Source organism: Chrysochloris asiatica, unplaced genomic scaffold (genome assembly GCF_000296735.1).
Source record: "Chrysochloris asiatica unplaced genomic scaffold, ChrAsi1.0 scaffold00287, whole genome shotgun sequence".
In the NCBI taxonomy this organism is placed as follows: domain Eukaryota; kingdom Metazoa; phylum Chordata; class Mammalia; order Afrosoricida; family Chrysochloridae; genus Chrysochloris; species Chrysochloris asiatica.
Genome location: NW_006408805.1, coordinates 2,187,980 through 2,205,310, shown reverse-complemented (window position 1 = coordinate 2,205,310; position 17,331 = coordinate 2,187,980). Strand labels below are relative to the sequence as shown.

The 17,331-nt window shown below is 46.5% G+C and overlaps 1 protein-coding gene across 2 annotated transcripts; it reads right to left on the bottom strand.

Moving 5' to 3' along the window:
* Positions 1 to 1,530: 1,530 nt before the first annotated feature.
* On the bottom strand, positions 1,531 to 14,950 carry ST3GAL4 (ST3 beta-galactoside alpha-2,3-sialyltransferase 4). Of its 2 annotated transcripts, XM_006874575.1 has the most exons (11): positions 14,900 to 14,950; positions 11,557 to 11,632; positions 11,204 to 11,288; positions 10,707 to 10,787; positions 10,396 to 10,493; positions 10,130 to 10,190; positions 9,493 to 9,588; positions 9,190 to 9,379; positions 6,141 to 6,284; positions 1,897 to 2,040; positions 1,531 to 1,617 (listed from the first exon to the last, which is right to left on the bottom strand). In XM_006874575.1, exons 1-11 carry the CDS (start codon positions 14,921 to 14,923, stop codon positions 1,531 to 1,533), a joined length of 1,086 nt encoding a protein of 361 aa, XP_006874637.1. In that variant the 5' UTR covers positions 14,924 to 14,950. The 2 variants fall into 2 exon arrangements, with proteins under 2 accessions (XP_006874637.1, XP_006874638.1); XM_006874576.1 differs by lacking the exon at positions 14,900 to 14,950 and having other exon boundaries at positions 11,216 to 11,288; positions 11,557 to 11,630.
* Positions 14,951 to 17,331: the final 2,381 nt, after the last annotated feature.

Sequence of the window (17,331 nt, the reverse complement as noted above, 5' to 3'; positions counted from 1 at the left end):
TAGCAAAATAATTCTGCTGGGTTTCCTAGAGAACCTACAGATCCACACCCTGATCTAGTTCTATGGGTGCTCTCCTTAAAGCCCCACAACATTCAGTCCACAACCATGCCACCTTGCCATTCCTCACAAATCTTTGCCCCTCTTTATCTGTCCTGCCCCAGACGAGCTGCCTCTAAATCTTAAGGCTGTAATTCTTTCTGAGAAAGCCAGGAATAGAGCTGTGAGTCCCATTTCCCATGGGGGACTTCCAACTCTCCCTCCTGGCTCCAGATGTAAAGGAACAGCTGTGGGGATGGCAGGCAGCCCAGCTGGCAGCTAAGTAGGGCCTGTGAAGATGGACAATGAAGGCAAGAGAGGCAGACTGATGGCAGGGCTGTGAGGATTCTAAAGGCCCGGGAAGAGAACCATTTCATCCTCTGGCCTGCTGACTGGCTGCGAGGTCTTGCCAAACCTCTCAGACACTGCCCTACAGCCTTGTCCACTCTAATCCTGGCAGCCTGGGCCATTGGGAGGACCTTCCATATACTCCATTTTATGATTCCCACTTGCTCTGGGAAGGGAAACTTGGCATCCTTTGTTGGACCCCACCCCTGTCCTCAAAACACACCTCCCAGCATTCAAATTTGGTAATTGACGACTGGAAAGGGAGAAAGGAAGGAGGACAAGAGGGCTCGGTCAGCACCGGCTGCCTCTTCTCAGCTCTCAGCCACTTCTCTCTGAAGTGAACCCAGACTCAGGGAGCCAGGCTGGGTGTACAGCAAGCAGGGCTGGTGTGGGCACCAGTGGCTCACCACTGGCTCACCTGCTATGCCAGAGTGACAATGCACTAATTGGCACTAGCCACTATATTCAGTAAAGATTTTTCTCCCCTGGACCCTGCTCTGGATCCCGCTGCCAGGAGAGGAGAACCCCTATGATTCCTCCATCAATGTCCTCACCACCCTGCAACAACAAACGCACCACAACCGCTTCAGTTTTAGGAAAAATAGTTTTAATGGCAGGTTTGAAACCTCTCATCTAGATAGAGCCCCCTTCTCTACAGAGCTCCCCACGAATGCTCTTCCCATGCCTGCTGGGAGGTCGCAGCCTCTGGGGTACCCCCACTCCTCCAGACTCCCCCACCCTGCTGAGAGGCCTGTTTTGAGCCTATCATGTATGTTTTCATAAAAAGTAAGCACAATACTGTACTATGCCCCTTTTCTGAGTGTCACGGGACCAGCCCACAGCACCTTCATTAAATAGCCCATTAAATACTCTCTCAGCTGGCACATTGGGGAGGCCACTGCAAATCCAGTCCTTGGTTGGTTTTTGCAATCCCAGTGCCTCCGCCATGACTACATCTGGGCTCCGCAAGAGCAGCCTGGGGCATGGCCACCTGTCAGCCCTGGGCAGTCCAGGGACCTTCTCCCCAGACACGGGGAGGGCTGTCCAAGTGGATCGAGCTTGCACCAGGCACCCCCACAACCATGGATGGGGGCAGGGTCTCTCAAAGCGGAGTGGACAGGTTGATGAGTACATTTCTTGTTCACATCAGAAGTAAGTGAGGTTCTTGACAACTCCAGTTTCTAGCATCCGCTTGATGGCCAGTGCTTCCTGGGACACGTTGTGGCCTGACCCCTGTGAAAGAACCAAAGAGGCAAGCTCAGGGACTTCCCAAGATGTCTCTGCCCATAGGACAGTCTCTCATCCCTTCCCCACTTCTCCATGATGCCTCTCAGGAGGAAAACAGTCAGTGAAGTTGGACCTGGAAGACCCTGGCCTGGGAGTGCAAAGACAATTCCAATTCTGACTCTCTGAATGATCTTACCACAAGTCACTGACCCCTGGCACACCCTCACTTTTTCAGTGCTCCCAGGCCACTCCAACCCCATTAGTCAAGCGGCAAGGGCTGCTTACCGCCATGGACTTGAGTGTGACCTGCTCGTAGTAGTGAATACTCTGCTTCTTGTTGTAGATGTCTGGGTAGCCAAAGCCAGCAATGTGCACCAAGTCACAGAAGTGGAGGGCCAGGGTGATGGCCAACAGGCCTGTGGTGGGCTTCTGGGGAATGAGGAGTGGGTGGGGTAGGTTTTAGAGGAGTTCCTGGGCCTTTCACCATTTTCTAGACCATTGCAGCCCAGTAGACCTTTCTATGAATATGAAAATGCTCTCATCTGTGCTGTCCAGTACTGTAGCCACAAGCACATGTACCTACGGAGCAGGTGAATGGAGTGTGCATAACTGACGAACTGAAGTTTCAATATAGTTTGTTGTTCTGAAGTGCCATCAAGTCGGTCACCCTGTATAGGGTTTCTGAAGAGCAGCTGTTGAGTTTGAACCGCCGACCTTGTGGTTCAAACTGACCTTGTGGTACAAGTGCTTATCCTAAAGCACCACATCAGGACTTATAAGCTAATTTTCATTTAAATAGCCACATGTGTCTAGCATGTATCATATTGGTTGGTGCAGTTCAACACATGGTTGTTAATGGCAATATGGCAGTAACAATAATTTTTTTTTTTTTTTTTAGCACTTAAACTATATAGTAGACACACTGTCAAGTATTTCAGTATATATGTAGTAAAATCTCATTCTGCGTAAGATGTTATTGTTGCTATTGTTGTTGTTGCTAAGTGCCACTGAGTTGGTTCTGACTCATAGTGACTTTATATAGGATTTTAGAGGAGTGGCTTTTGTTGTTGTTAAGTGCCATTGTGCTGGTTCTGACTCATAGCAGCCCTGTACAGGGTTTCCAAAGAGTGGCTGATGGGTTTGAATTGCCAACCTTGTGGTTAAAAGTTCAGTGCTTAACCTACAGTGCCACACTAGGACTCCAAGATATTATCTCCATGTTACAGAGAAAACAGGCTTACAAATGTTAAGCAGTTTTTCCCTTTCTTGGAGAATGTTGGGTCTTTCAGAAGACCTGGGGGTTCTGCCACTTATTTGCTTTTCTGGGGGTGGGCTCTCCCCTCTGTAAAGGGAAGACAGCAATATCTTTCCTGTTCAACTTATGCGCTATATAAAGCCCTCTCTTAGAAGGCCATCCTTACAAGCCAGGATGACTAGATTTTGCCCCTCATACTTCAGACATATTATCAGAAGAGGCCACTTTCTGTAGAAGGACATCATGCTTGGTAAAAGGGAAGGTCAGCGAAAAAGAGGGAGGCACACCCCGTGATATGGATTGACACAATGGCGGCAGCAATGGACTCAAACTTAACAACAAGTGTGAGATTGAAAAGGACTGGGCAGTGTTTCTTTCTGTTGTGCAGAGGACCGCTGTGAGTCAGAGCTGATTCAATGGTACCTAACAACAACAGTGACACCATCACTTCCTCCATCTCTAATCCATTCAGAGAGGGATATTCTAACCTCAAGTCTTGCACTTCTCAGCTCCAATGACCTGCTTTCCAGACACTTCAGATACCCACTCCCATTTGGGAGCCATGTCCTAAACCTTGTCAGGCCCCTAATGTCAGTCTTTCCCAAGGGTCCCTGTCCAAACACTCCTGTATCTTTTACCTGCTTCCTGGTCGGCTTTGTCACCCTTCTTACTTTAATCCCCACTGCAGTATCTATCTCATCCCTGTTCTCACCCCAGAGCAGGCCCTGCTGAAACAGACTCTCATCATCTCCTAGCCAGCTATGCCTGGACATGGCATTCAAAAACCACAACTCTCCTCGTCCTCCCCTGGTATTCCCTGGTATCTTCTTATCCAAGCTGGGACCCTCAAATTGATCATAAATCTTTCAATTCAATTTCATCCCTAAGAATACGAAAACGATCCCCAGTGACACTCGTCCTCATATAACTTCCTCCCCTTGGAATGTTTGTGGTAATTTGTTATACAGCACTAGAAAACTAATGCAGATACAAAGCCCATCCCTTCCCTTCCTTTCTCATTGCCAAGGTTCAAGTTTTTACCTCCTCTTGTCCCTGTCCCCATCCTTCACGACCCTCTACCTCACGTGTCTCTATAATGTCACTCCTCAACTTCATTTGCACGAGACCGACTCATTTCTCGACAACTGGAATGCCTTTCCCCAATTCTCTACCTGATAAACCACCATGATTCCTTAAGGCTCTACTAATGTCTCCTCTGGAAAGCCTTCCCAGACAGCCCTAAGCAGAAGTTAGGCCTTCCTCCAACATCTGAAACAATCCTCTATTGTGGCATTTTTTCACTTGACAGCATAACCTGTTTTTTTATTCGATTACACCGATTTTCATTAGGGCTAAGAGCATGTCTTACTCATCAAGCATGCCAACTTGGGGGCTGGCACTAAGCAGGCAAAAGCAGAGATTCAAAACATATTTGTTTAATGAAGTTGAATAATAATAGATAAAGAAAAGAATCATTTATTCAAAATTTGGCAAATATGTATTGAGCACTCATTGTGTACCAATCATCATAACAGAGAGTTTACATTATTAATCATCTTCTTAAATCGTGCAGTAGCTCTACTGTTGCTACTGTTATGTGCCGTGGAGTCAGTTCCGACTCATAGCGGCCCTGTACAGGGTTTCCGAATTGCTAATCCTGAGGTTTACAGCCCGATTTGTAACCACTACGCTACCAGAGCTCCTGGTAGCTCTACTAGGTCAATACTAATAATGCCCACACAATTACTGTTGTTGGTTGCTGTTGAGCTGAACTGTGTTTCAGAGGGTTTTCAGGGAGTGACCGTTCCGAAGCAGATACCAGGCCTGTTTTCTGAGGTGCTCTGAGTGAATTCGAATCACAAACCTTTCAGCTAGCAGCTAAGTACTTAACTGGCTGCACCACTCAGGCACTCCTAATTCCACCACATGGATGGGAATCCCAAAGAGCTAAGCAACTGACTTGCAAGGCCACCCAGTAAAGAGCCCAGCCAAGAGCTGTAGGTAATGTGCCCCTTTCCCTTTTCTACACTGTCTCTCTGAGAGGTTCAAGAGAGGGGTGTGAACTGCCTGGGAAGCTGTGAAGTGTGTTAAAGTCCACCAGCCGAAGATGACCAGGAGCTGAAGCTGAAACCATAATATACAAAACTGAATTGACTCACAAAATTGATAAAACATACCAAACCACGGCAAGGAGCTCTGGTAGTGTAGTGGTTACGAATCAGGTTGTAAACCTCAGGATTAGCAATTCGGAAACCCTGTTCAAAACTACCAGCTGTTCTGTGGGAGAGAGATGAGGCTTTCTGCTCCCATAAAGATTTACAGCCTCGGAAACCCGTATGCAGGGTCGCTATGAGTCAGAACCAACTCCACGGCACATAACAACAACCACCAAACCATGGCATGCAAGGCACACAGTTTAAGCTAAAACACTTAATTTACAAGGTAAAACTACAAACAAACTCTCCTAACAGCAACACAGTCCCAGGCTATTGGTTCTAAAGATAAGACCACTGAGTATTCTAAGCAATTCCTCAGTTTACAAATTCTGAACAATACCTGCCAAAATCATCCTGTAACTCCAGCCCCCAAGCCCTCTGAATGACTTCCCACTTTTGAGATGCCCCAGGTTCTTAACAGTGTTTTCTCTTGGTGCAGCAAGCTAATATATCTAACTTTGATTTACAGATATATTCTTGAAGGTTGGTGGGCTATAACAGGTGCTAGTCAAAGTCTAGGTGTGGCACTGCTCAATCAGCACTGGACTACAAACCACAAGGTTGGCAGTTCAAATCCATCAGCTGCTTCTCGAAAGCCCGATACAGGGTCACTATGAGTTGGACCAGACTCAACGGCACTTAACAACAACAACATTCAAATGCAAAGGAGTTCCAGTGGTGCACTGGTTAAAGCATTCAGTGGCTAACCAAAAAGTTGCTTCAAATCCACCAGCCTCTTCACATGAGAAAAATATGGCAGTCTGCTTCCATACAGATTACAGACTTGAAGGCCTTCTGGGACAGTTCTACTCTGTCCTATTGGGTTGCTATGAGTCAATCTATTCAAATGCAAAAGTGAGTATTCAAATGCAAGCTGCTGTTTCTATTCTTCCCTCTTCTGGGATGCTCTGGGCCCTGGTGTGGCAATATAGGATTAGCACTGGACTGGTAACTGCAAGGCTGGCAGGTCAAATCCACCAGCTGAGGGAAGTCTCACCTATGTTCCATCCAAGAGTCCAACCCTCTGGCCTGGCTTCCCACCCTCAAGCCCTCATCACCTGCTTAATCTTGCGTGGCTGCTGCATCGGCAGGCTCAGTAGTCTATCAGCTGCAATCTCCATAAAGAATGGGTTGAGAATCCGAATCTGTTTTGGGTTGACATCCCAGATGAGGGGAGGCTGTTTCCAGAAACCCTTTCTCACCTAGAGGGGTGGGATTAGAAGGAAAAGATAGCAGTAAAGATGTTTTTTGTTTGTTTTTCTTTAATGTTTTATTGTGAATTATGTGATAGTTTACATGGGAGAACATCAGCTTTACATTCATCCTATTTTATATCATTTTATTGCCATGGTTACAATCCCCTCCATGCATCATCAACCAAAGGGTACACCCTGCAAGCCTGCCCCCTAGTTGTCAGCACACAGCCCCTCTCTCTCTCTGTGTCTAAAGTCCCCAGCTGCTCCATTTCTCCACGTCCTAATCTCTGCCTCCATCTCTGGCATCACTGTTTCTCTGAGTAGTGTCCTGCACTCCGCTCTCCAGGGACCTCTGCTCCTGGACTGCAAAGTCAATCACTCCCCTCCTTTTGCTACAAAATGTCTACTTTTATATTTTCAATCCTCACAGTCAGTCTTTATAACAATAATTCGCTATTGTACCACAAGAAACTTATCCCTATCTCCTTTCACTAGCCCTGCCCAGACAGATTGGCTACTACTCAGTGGAGATTCTACCTTTCTCCACGCCCTCTGGATCTAGGCTCCCTCTTGAAAGTTTGTAAGCCCGTTGCTTCTTGCCTTTGTAGACCCCTCATTTTGGGTAGCCAATGTCCAAGTTGCCCATCCCTGTATACTCTGTGTATGGAGGGGGTGGAAATGATCCTCACTGTAAAGATTTGTTCCCTCTTTTGAGCTACTGCATCCATAGGTGTAGGTCAAGTTCATCAAATTTTTATCAGATTACTGTTTTTTTCCTCTTCTTTCTTCTCCTAGTTGAGCTCTGATCATCCAGTCATCGAAGCCAGTCAAGTGGGTATTATTTGCAAGTGTGGGTGTTCTTATGTACATGCCCTCTCTTCTTATCAGCTGGATGCTTCATTCTCCACTCTAGTCCTCTGTGGCTATGTCACTAACTCTGGGCCCAAGAGTCCCCAGGTCTTGCCAACACTGCTGGCCAACCAGGTCTCCATCCAGGTTCACAGGAGTCTATCGAACATTGTAAGGCTTAGCTCACAGCTTCATTGCTGTTTTTCCCTCACTTCCCCTTAACGGTGCCGAATGTGGTCACCAATCAGAGCGCATGTCTGCTCATTTATTTCCATTGAGTTTTAGTCTGGGAAGGGGGTTTGCCCTGAGGGGACCTGACCACTTGCCTTGATGTCTCCTGGGCAAGCAATTTGCTTGTTCTTGTAGTAATCAGTAGGACTCCGTTATTGTTTTGTATTTTTCCTGTCGGTCTTCCTTTCAAGAAGTATCTTCTGTTCTTCTAGCCACTCCAGGCTGGTCTGCTTGTCCTTTCAAGTGGAAATTTCCCATCTCAGAAGATTCTGGATGCTGTTCAGGATTCCACCTATAGTCTTATGTAATGCAGAAGATCCGCAGGAAGCCTCCTTCACTGGGCACGTTGTAGCCCCATTTTAGGTATTCCAATCAGTTATAGGCAGAAGATGGACTTACAAGTTTTCTATGGTGATATTTCTGGCTATTCCTTTCTCTCCCCCTCAAATGTCTATTTTATAATGGTATGCCAGAGAAACCAAAATTCAAAAGACAGCCAAGCATCTTAACATTATTTCCCCCCTTTTGCCCATTCCAACCATGTTTCAATCCCTGTATCCCAGGACCCTGTTGTTCCAAGTTTGTGCATACATCATTATTTACCTCTGTCTCACTTAGCCCATGCAAACCTGCCTAATTGTTTTCCCATACATTTTGTTCTTCCATTGCCCTCCCTCTTCTTGTATGTTGCCCCCACTCCCTAGCACCCAAACTATCCTGTATCTATTCCCTGCCCTGTGCTCTACCTTTCCCTCCCTCCCCTCACTTCACCCCCCACATCTCAGTAACCAGCAAAGAATCCCCTCCCCCTTTAGTATGGGTTCTTTTTCTTAGTCTTTTACAGTAGTGGTCCTATACAGTATTTCTCCTTTGGGGACTGACTAATTTCACTCAACATAATGTCCTCAAGGTTCCTTCATGTTATGCGGTGGCTTGTAGCTTCCTTGTTATGTGAAGATCTATTTTTGAAATCTAGCCTGGTGGTCCTCTGTCAGGAGTCCTGGAGAGAGTGCTTGTTGTTATTGTTAAGTGCCGTGGAGTCGGTTCCGACCCATAGCAACCCTGAATAGGGTTTCCGAGGCTGTAAATCTTTACGGAGCAGAAAGCCTCATCTTTCTCCCGCGGAACCGCTGGTAGTTTCGAACTGCTGACCTTGCAGCTCGCAGCCCAATTCGTAACCACTACGCTACCAGAAAGGAAATGGGAAGCAACAGTGCCAGAGAAGAGACCCAGGGAGACAGGGAGCACCCTCTAGAGGAGGCCAGGTGACAAGATTTGTCATAAGGTGGTTGTTGTTGATAAGTACTGTTGAGTTATTTCTGATTCACAGCGACTTTGTATAGGATTTCCAAGGAGCTGCTGGTGGGTTTGAACTGCTGACCTTGTGGTTCACAGTCCAGTGCTGATCCTACAGCGCCATATTCCCCACCTCTACAGTTTGATCCACAAAGTTGGTGGTTCAAACCTACGAGCCGTTCCTTGGAATTCCCATACAGGGTCATTATGAGTCAGAAATGACTTGATGGCACTTAACAACAAGGCTATCCCAAAAGTGAGAAGAAACCTGAGTTAGGCAAACTGCCGAAGAGATATAGTGGGGTCTTTCTGGAGACGACGATGATTCGAACTTGCTGCTGCCTGGACATGACCCTGGAGGGTCTCTCTGGGCCCGTTTCTCACAGGCAGATACACATTTTTATCTTCTTTCCGCTTTCCTGTCCCAGACAGGCCTCAAGCCTGTCAAGACCCTCATCATGCTGTTCCCTGGCTGTGTGTCCTGGCTGCTGGGCCCCTCATGGGGCAGACTGGTGTATACTCTCCCCACACTCACCCGCTTCTTGTCACTCAGAATGGTCTCAATCCAGTGGAAGTCCATTGCCTTGAATGCTACCAGAACCAGGAGTGTGTCTGGGTTATTCTCCACTTTGGGGTCAAAGTGGGCAGACTCAGGGTAGAAGAGACGCATGGTGGTTTTGGAGCCCACATCCCCCTCATAGCCAGCCACTGGAGCGTTGTTCAACCTGGAAGGTGGGGAGGGGGAATACCTGTCACCTAGAGCACCACTGGGTCTTGCCCACTGTCCAATTTCCAAACAGCTTCCAGACAGAAAAGGGTGAGGGGCAGCCATACAGACCTGATGACAACATCATACTTGTTGATGGTTTCTCCCAGTGAGCTGTTCCGCAGCCGGTGCCCATTCCCCACCACAACACAGCGGCGGCACTTCAGGCTGCCATGGGGAGAGGAAGTACAAGGCTCAGAAGCCACCCCTGCCCCACTGAACTCCCACTGCCTGTGGTCTGGCTCATGGTTCCTTCCTAGGCTCCTGTCAACCTCTGATTCTCAGACACCGGGGAGCTCCAAGTAAGTGGTCCTGCTGATGGTCATGCTGGTGGTGTAGCCTGGACTTTAAAGGGCGGGGAAACTGAGAAAGCAAGGAAGAAAGGAGGAGAGGAGGGAAGGTAGATGAGGGATACCAACAAGAAACTGCAGTTTAGAAGCACCCTGCTTGCTGCCCAGTCCTACCTGTTGCCACAGTGATACCCTTAGCAGCCTCTACTACTCTGACACCCAGATGTGTAGGCTGTGTTGCCACAGAAATTGACATACTTGGATCCCCTGGAGCAAGGCAGGTTAGAAAGAAGGGTCAAGGATGACCTCAGGGAACCTGAGACAAGAAGGCTGACTGGGATGGAGCTAGGCCATGACTATCTCATGCCAGGCAGACAGAAGAGAAGGTGGTCAGACGCAGGGAAGGAACATCTCCTTACCTCTGGATGCTCTCTGGCATGGTGTAACTGGTGATGGCTAGAACCCGGAGGAGCAGGTCTTCTACAAAAAGAAAGGTTGGAAGAATACTGATGACAACAACTAGCATTCTGAAGGCTGCCCTCCATCCCTCCTCAGAACCTCAGCTGCTTCTTGACCGCCCTGCCCCTGGACCTGAGCCTGGTTCAGAACAAGGGCGCTGGGGCCATGGGAAACAAAGGTGGCCAAGCGTAATCCATCATTCCTACTAAGCTGGGTGGATACTTACCACTCCCCTTGATCCCGTAGGGCAGCTCATAAGCAGAGGGTGTCTTGACCCAGAAAAAATCCTTAAGCTGCAGGAAAATGGGCTGATTTCGGGAGCAGCTGCACAGAGGTGAAAAGCAGGGTGGGGGAAAGGAAGGGATTAGATGCCCAAATTGGGCAAGGTCCTGACTAACATATGTCCTTCCTGATTTCACATGACCTGAAACCACCATCCTACCCCCTCTCACTCCATCTACCCAGCATCTGAGGCCCCCACGCTAGGAACCCCTCTATCCAACACCACGCCCTGGCCTCCACCTCATCCTCACTTACTTGCCAAAGATCTTAGAGGCCTTCCTCTCCACCTCGCCCTGGAGGCACGGCTCCCTCTTCTCTGGGATGGGAAAATAAAAACTGGAAAAAGGAAGGGAGGGGAGGGAGGGAGGCACTCTAGTCAGACCTCAGCAGTCTAGCAGTCTCAACTTTCTCCAAAGGTGCAAGGGCCCCAAGGTGCTGGGAAGGGACCTGGGGCTAATTCCACTTGCATGGTGGCTCATCTCAACCCAAGTTCCCCTTTGAAACCACGGAACAGAATCTAGCTTTTCCTTTGCCTGCACCCCTGGGTAGGGTGGGGGAGGGGAGCAGAGAGGAAAGGGGAGTCATCTCAGACCTCAGGCCTCATCTGCCCTCCCTAGTATCCCATGCTAGTAGCTGAAAGGGAGAGGTGGTACCCTGGCTGGCTCTATGCTTCTCCTGCCCCACTTAGCTGAAGGCTAGAAATTCTAGCCCCATCCTTAAAAAGAACCAATGAACATGGAAGATGAACTCACAGCTCAATGTACCTGTCTTCTCTGGAGATGGAATACCACACCATGACAACCAGGACCAGAGCCAGCATGGCCAGGAGCTTCCAGCCTGCAGGGTACATGCACAGAGGAGATGGAGACAGAAACAGCTAGGGACAGTCATTCACCACCTTCTCCAGGTTCCTCCAACCCCTAACTGGAAGAGACCCAGGCCCTGGTCTTGTCCCGGCTCAAGCTTTCCAGCATAGGTGTTAGACCTTAGTGTTCCCACAGTCCTTCAGAATGAAGAGCCAGGTCTCTGACTGCCCATTGGTCACTCAACACTGCTGCAGGAGGGTTTATCCTCTAGGGTGGGGGAGCACATGGACCACACTCACGGGACTTGCCAATCATGTTTTTCAGCGGGTGGATCGGTTCCTGGGTAGAGTTGTCATCTTGGTTGCCTCTGGCCACCTAGAAGGCAAGAGTCACAGGTGTCTGTCTAGTAGGTTCCACAAATACTTCTGCCTATATACTGGAGAGCATGCCCACAGCCCGCCCCTTCCCTCTTCCAGAAAGCATGGAAGCTGTTCCAAAGGCCCCACATTATAGACAGATAAGCCTTTCATAGCCTGACACCCTCCTATTATCTTCAAAAGACAACATTCAGGATCTAGCAGTGGGAAGAGGGGATCAGGACAGAAAAAGGGAAGCCAAGGTCCCACCTTGGAAGGATTAGAGGCCAAACTTAAAGTTCCTCTATAGTGATGTCCTCACCTGTTCCCTATTTTGACCTAGGAAAGGCCATTTGAGGGAACAGATGGACACTTGTAGTCACTTTTTACTTTAAAAAACAAAAAAAAAAGTTTAACTTTTTAAGAGTTTACAGTTTTACCCAAATAAGTCTACCTTTTTCACACTGTCCAAGTCAGTATACCCTGGTCTGGTCATCAGCCATCTCTCCATCATCAATCTCCCACTACTCCAGCCAAACAGGTCTGCACAGATCAGCCACCAAGAGAGAAGGGTGGGGCTACAAAAAGGTCCCTGGGGCTTCCTTTAGCCCTTCCTGACTTCAATTAAATGCAAACACTCATGGGTGTGGGGGAAATTTAAAGAAGGAAGGATGTTTGAATGGGGAGCTAGAAGGAAAGACCCTTCCAAGTAGGAGTAGATAGGAGAGTTGCTACCTATACCCCAGAAACTGGCAGAAAGGTTTGTAATCATCCTGGACTCGGCCACCATCCTGGTTCTGAGTCACTAGGGAAGAAATTTCTGCAGCTTCCACAGCCACATGAAGAGGCATGAAGACTCCACCACCTCCACCACCACCAAGCCAGAGCCTTCCATCCACATGGTGTTTTCCAAGTGGTCCTGATCCTAAGAATCAAATACAAATTCCTAAAATATCGATTCCAGAGCCCCTCCCTAGCAGCTGATCCATTAACCTGAGGCAGGCCCTGGGGCAGGCCCTAGTCAGGACTCAGGCATGGCTAGGCATTTTCACAGGCAGCACAGGTGATTTCTGTGATCCAAAACACGAAAGGTCCTGCTGGTGTTTATGTTCTCTGGGGATAAATGGAAGAGCTCAAGTCAAGTCGTGGAAGGCAGCATCTGCACTGTTGCTGTACCGTTTTCACAATTGCTGCTATATTTAAACCCACAGTTGTAGCCAGTGTGTCAATGCACCTCACTAAAGTTCTTCCTCTCTTTCACTGACCCACTACTCGATCAAGAAGGAGTCCTTCTCTGGTGGTGGTGGTTATGTTCTGTGGAGTCGGTTCCAACTCATAGCGACCCTGTACAGGGTTTCCAAGGTTGTAAATCTTTACTGGAGCAGAAAGCCTCATCTTTCTCCCATGAGGGAGACAGCTGGTAGTTTCGAACTGCTGACCTTGCGGTTCGCAGCCTGACTCGCTACCAGAGCTCCTTGAGTCCTTCTCTAGGGACTGACAACAGAGCACTCTGGCTGGACTGCTTCCAAAGCAGATTTCTTCACTCTTCTCTCAGTCCAGGGGATATTGTTACCATTGTTATGTGCCATGGAGTCAGTTACAACTCATAGTGACCTTGTACAGGGTTTCCAAAGCTGTAAATCTTTACGGGAGCAGAAAGCCTCATCTTTCTCCCAAGAGACAGCTGGTAGTTTCAAACTGCCGACCTTGAGGATTGCAGCCTGATTCATAACCACTACACTAATTTATATCTATAGATAAAATACCCTGAATGTAAATGGATTAAATGCACCAGTCAAAAGAGAAAGAGTAACAGAATGGATAAGAAAATATGATCTCCGAGTTTCTGTTTACAAGAGAAACGTCAAAAAGATGGAGACAGCCTAAATGTCCACCAACAAAGAATGGTTAAACAAACTTTGGTACATACACACAATAGAATACTATACAATGTGTAAGAATAATGATGAATCTGTGAAACATCTCATAACATGGATGAACATTATGCTGTGTGAGATTAGTTAATCAGAAAAGGGCAAATATTGTGTGAGACCAATGTTGTTAAAAATTTTAAAAAGGTTTTCATGATAGAAGGAACCATCTATGATGATTATGGGAGTGGAGAGGGTAGGGAAAATCATTCACAGATTAACATGGTTGACAGGGAAGGCAATATACAATAAGAAGGAGGTTAGTTGAGGAAAGATGAAGGTAGCAGGAGAGAGAGGGAGGAATCCAATAGTTCAAGTGAACAGAGGTAAATACTGTTAACCATTGGTACATGGAGGTGTCACTATGAGTTAGAATTGATTTGCAACAACAACAACAACATCCCACTGAGCTCTACTTGCTTGTTTAAACTCTTTTATATCTCAAAAGAGACTGACTGGAGACACAACCTAATCCTATAGATTGCATTCTGCCTCATTAACATCACATCACAGAGGTTAAAAGTTATGACCTAGAACAACTGCATAACATCACAACATGGGGGATAATCACATACTACCAAGAATCTTGGCCTAGTCAAGTTGACACATAATTTTGAGGAGACACTATTCAATCCATTATTGGTGTAAAGTACTGTCAAGTCAGTTAAAACTCATAGCAACCCTGTGTAGGGTTTCTGAGGAGAGGCTGGTGGGTTTAAAACTGCTGACTTTGAGGTTAGCAGTCCAGTGCTTATCCCACAGTACCACACCAGGACTCCATTCAATCCATAACACCAGGTAATTCACTTCAATATTTTAGGAACTGTACACAGCCACCCTCCACTTCTCAGGATTTACTTCATCTCACATGTTTCTCTTGAGAGTTGCAAAAGAAATCACTTGAAGGATTTATAAAAATATGCAGATTCTAGATCCCCTCTCTAAAACTCTTAATTGGTTAGGGTAAGGCCCAGACATAATGTATTAAAAAACTAATCAAAGAAGTATTTGTCTAACAAAACTCATACTGCTGAAAATTACAAAATGTTGACTAAATAAAAAAGATCAAAGTATATGGAGACATATGCTCACAGACTGAAAGACTCAGAGTCAATCAATATAACATAAAGGAGCTCTGGTAGCGTAGTGGTTACGAATTGAGCTGCTAACTTCAAGGTTAGCAGTTTGAAACTGCCAGCTGTTCTGCAGGAGAAGGATGAGGCGTTCTGTTCCCGTAAAGATTTACAGCCACAGAAACCCTGTGCAGGGTTGCTATGAGTCGAAACTGACTCCACAGTACTTAACAGCAACAACAATAAACTAAGGTAAAGTCAAAAAGACAAATAAAAACCTACCTCCCCAGTGATTCTAACATGCATCCAAGGTAGAAACCACTACAAAGAGGTTGTCCCCAACTACAGAAAGATAAATAAATGCTCAGCACCTTTGGTGGGCAGCAGTAAACAGGACTGACCAGTTGTGAGCAACAAAACAACTTCTTTTTTTGGCAATCGCCAGTTGGGCATTTAGGAGGGAGAACAGTTATCTTATCAATTCATGTCCAAAGTGCTTCAGCTTCTACTGTATTCAGTTGCCAAGGACAAATCTTATCCAACCTGTTGGGCAAAGCTGAGCCAGGTGGGCACTGCCACAGAATTTGCAAGAGGGCAGAACCGGGGGAAAGGTGAAGTAGCCCTGGGGCGCACAGTGTAGCATTACCAGTACTCAGCAAATATCCACTGTACCAAGAGGACACAGAGCCCCCTAAACACATCAAAGTGGTTTGGCTTAATGCCTCTGAGAAGTGCAGTGAAGTAAGAAGTCCAGCATTTGTTACTTAAAATTTCAATTACCCTGAATAAGATCAATCTCATTGCCCCTCAGTTCTACAGAGAAAAACTGGAGCTTTCTGCCCCTTCTAGACTTAAAACAACGACTCAGCCTCCCTCCTAATCTCTCCACCTGAACACTGGAATCTATCCCCCCTCACCTTTCCAGGAGAGCACTCATCAGTGACTCTCCTTTTCCGTTTCTTCTAATTCTCTACTCACTTTGGCTTTCAAACATGCTCAAGTCTCCCTCTTCCTAAAAAAATCTTTCTCTGATTCTGTCTTCCTACAGAAACTCTCCAGCCCCCTCCTTACTTTCACTGGTCAAACTCATTATCTATAGTACCGCCTCACTTTTCACCCAACCCTCTGCTTCCTATAACATCGCTCCCACCACAATCATATTATTATTATTGTTACTTTTTATTATAAATTAGGTGAAGGTTTACAGAACAGATTATCAGTTTTAAATTCAACACATTATATGCTTTGTTTCATTTTACTGGTTACAATCAACTCAAAGTAACATCACTTACCCACCTCCTCTCTGTGTTTCTTGTTTCCTTCTTTCCAAACCTCTTTGACCTTGTCCTTAAATCCTTGTTTACTTGAAATGACTGACCATCCTATGGTGTGTATACCTCACTAGTGTTGTTCGTCACCCTATGTTGCTAAGTGCTGTTGAGTCAGTTCTGACTCATAGTGACCCTGTATAATGTTTTCACGGACCAGTGGGTGGGCTTAAACAATAGACCTTATCGTTCGCAGTCCAGTGCTTACCCTATAGCACCACACCAGGAGTCCAGTTGCCTGGCTGAAAATTGAACCACGGGAATGAGTTCCATTCCAGACCTAAGGTGACATGGCTTCCACCAGAGTCTCTAGCTGACCAGTAAGCCTGGACTTTTTTCTGATTTCGAGTCCCCACCCTTACTTTTATGCTGATGGCGTTCAGTGGCCTCCTAATTGTCAAACCCTAGAAAGTCTATTTCATCCGTTTTCATATTTCACTGTGGCTTTCGAAGCTGCCTCCTTCTGGCATGTCTCCTGGTTTTCTATGGTTTTCCAGGGTAGTCTCCGCTGACCCTGCTTCCCTTAGCGTTGTTTGCTGCTTTCAAACTGGCCCCAATTCATGGCAGCCCCATGAACAGTGGAGCAGCAGCTGTCTGGTCTTGTGCCATCCCCATGCTTAGGTGTGGATCAGACCATTGTTCCTTTATAAAAAAAAATTTATTTTTATTTTTTATATATCCATGATTCAAGCTCTTTATTTTCAGTCTTAATTTCTCACTCACATCCCACCCTAACATTTCTAATTTTATACTGGATATTCTATCGGGATGATCTTAAACTCTTCAAATTTAATATCTCCAAACTAGACTCACACCTCCCCCAATACTTTGATAAACTCAGTGTACTTTCAAAATCTTTCTCTTCTTCACACCACCCAACCAACTGACTCCCAAATATTATCAATTAACCCCCATTTGCTCATTCCAGAAAATGTCATATGCCTGGTCTTGGGAGAGGTACTGGGGAGGTAGAGCTTTATAAAATGCATCCCCAGTATAGAGGCCACAAAGTCTAAATTCAGAAATATTCTATCTCTCCATCTTCTCTTCCCAAGTCACAGACAAATCCTAGACCTCACCCCACCATCCCTGCTCTCTAACTGGCTCCTTTACTACAAGTCTTTCCTTACACCAGCCACTTCTGAATGACCAACCAGCGTATCTTTCTAGGAAACAATTTAGACCAAACAACCCTCTTCCTTTAATTGTTCCCCATTCCTTCAGTGAAAGCCAAGGACAGCCCAGGGTCCTTCAAACTTGAGGCACAAGCCTGACAGACCAAACTTGTATAAATATGTCCCCATTCACCCCTTATACCTATCTCTTCCACAAACTGCACAGGCTTCGCTCCATCAGAAATACCATAACTCCTCTCCAAATGCTCTA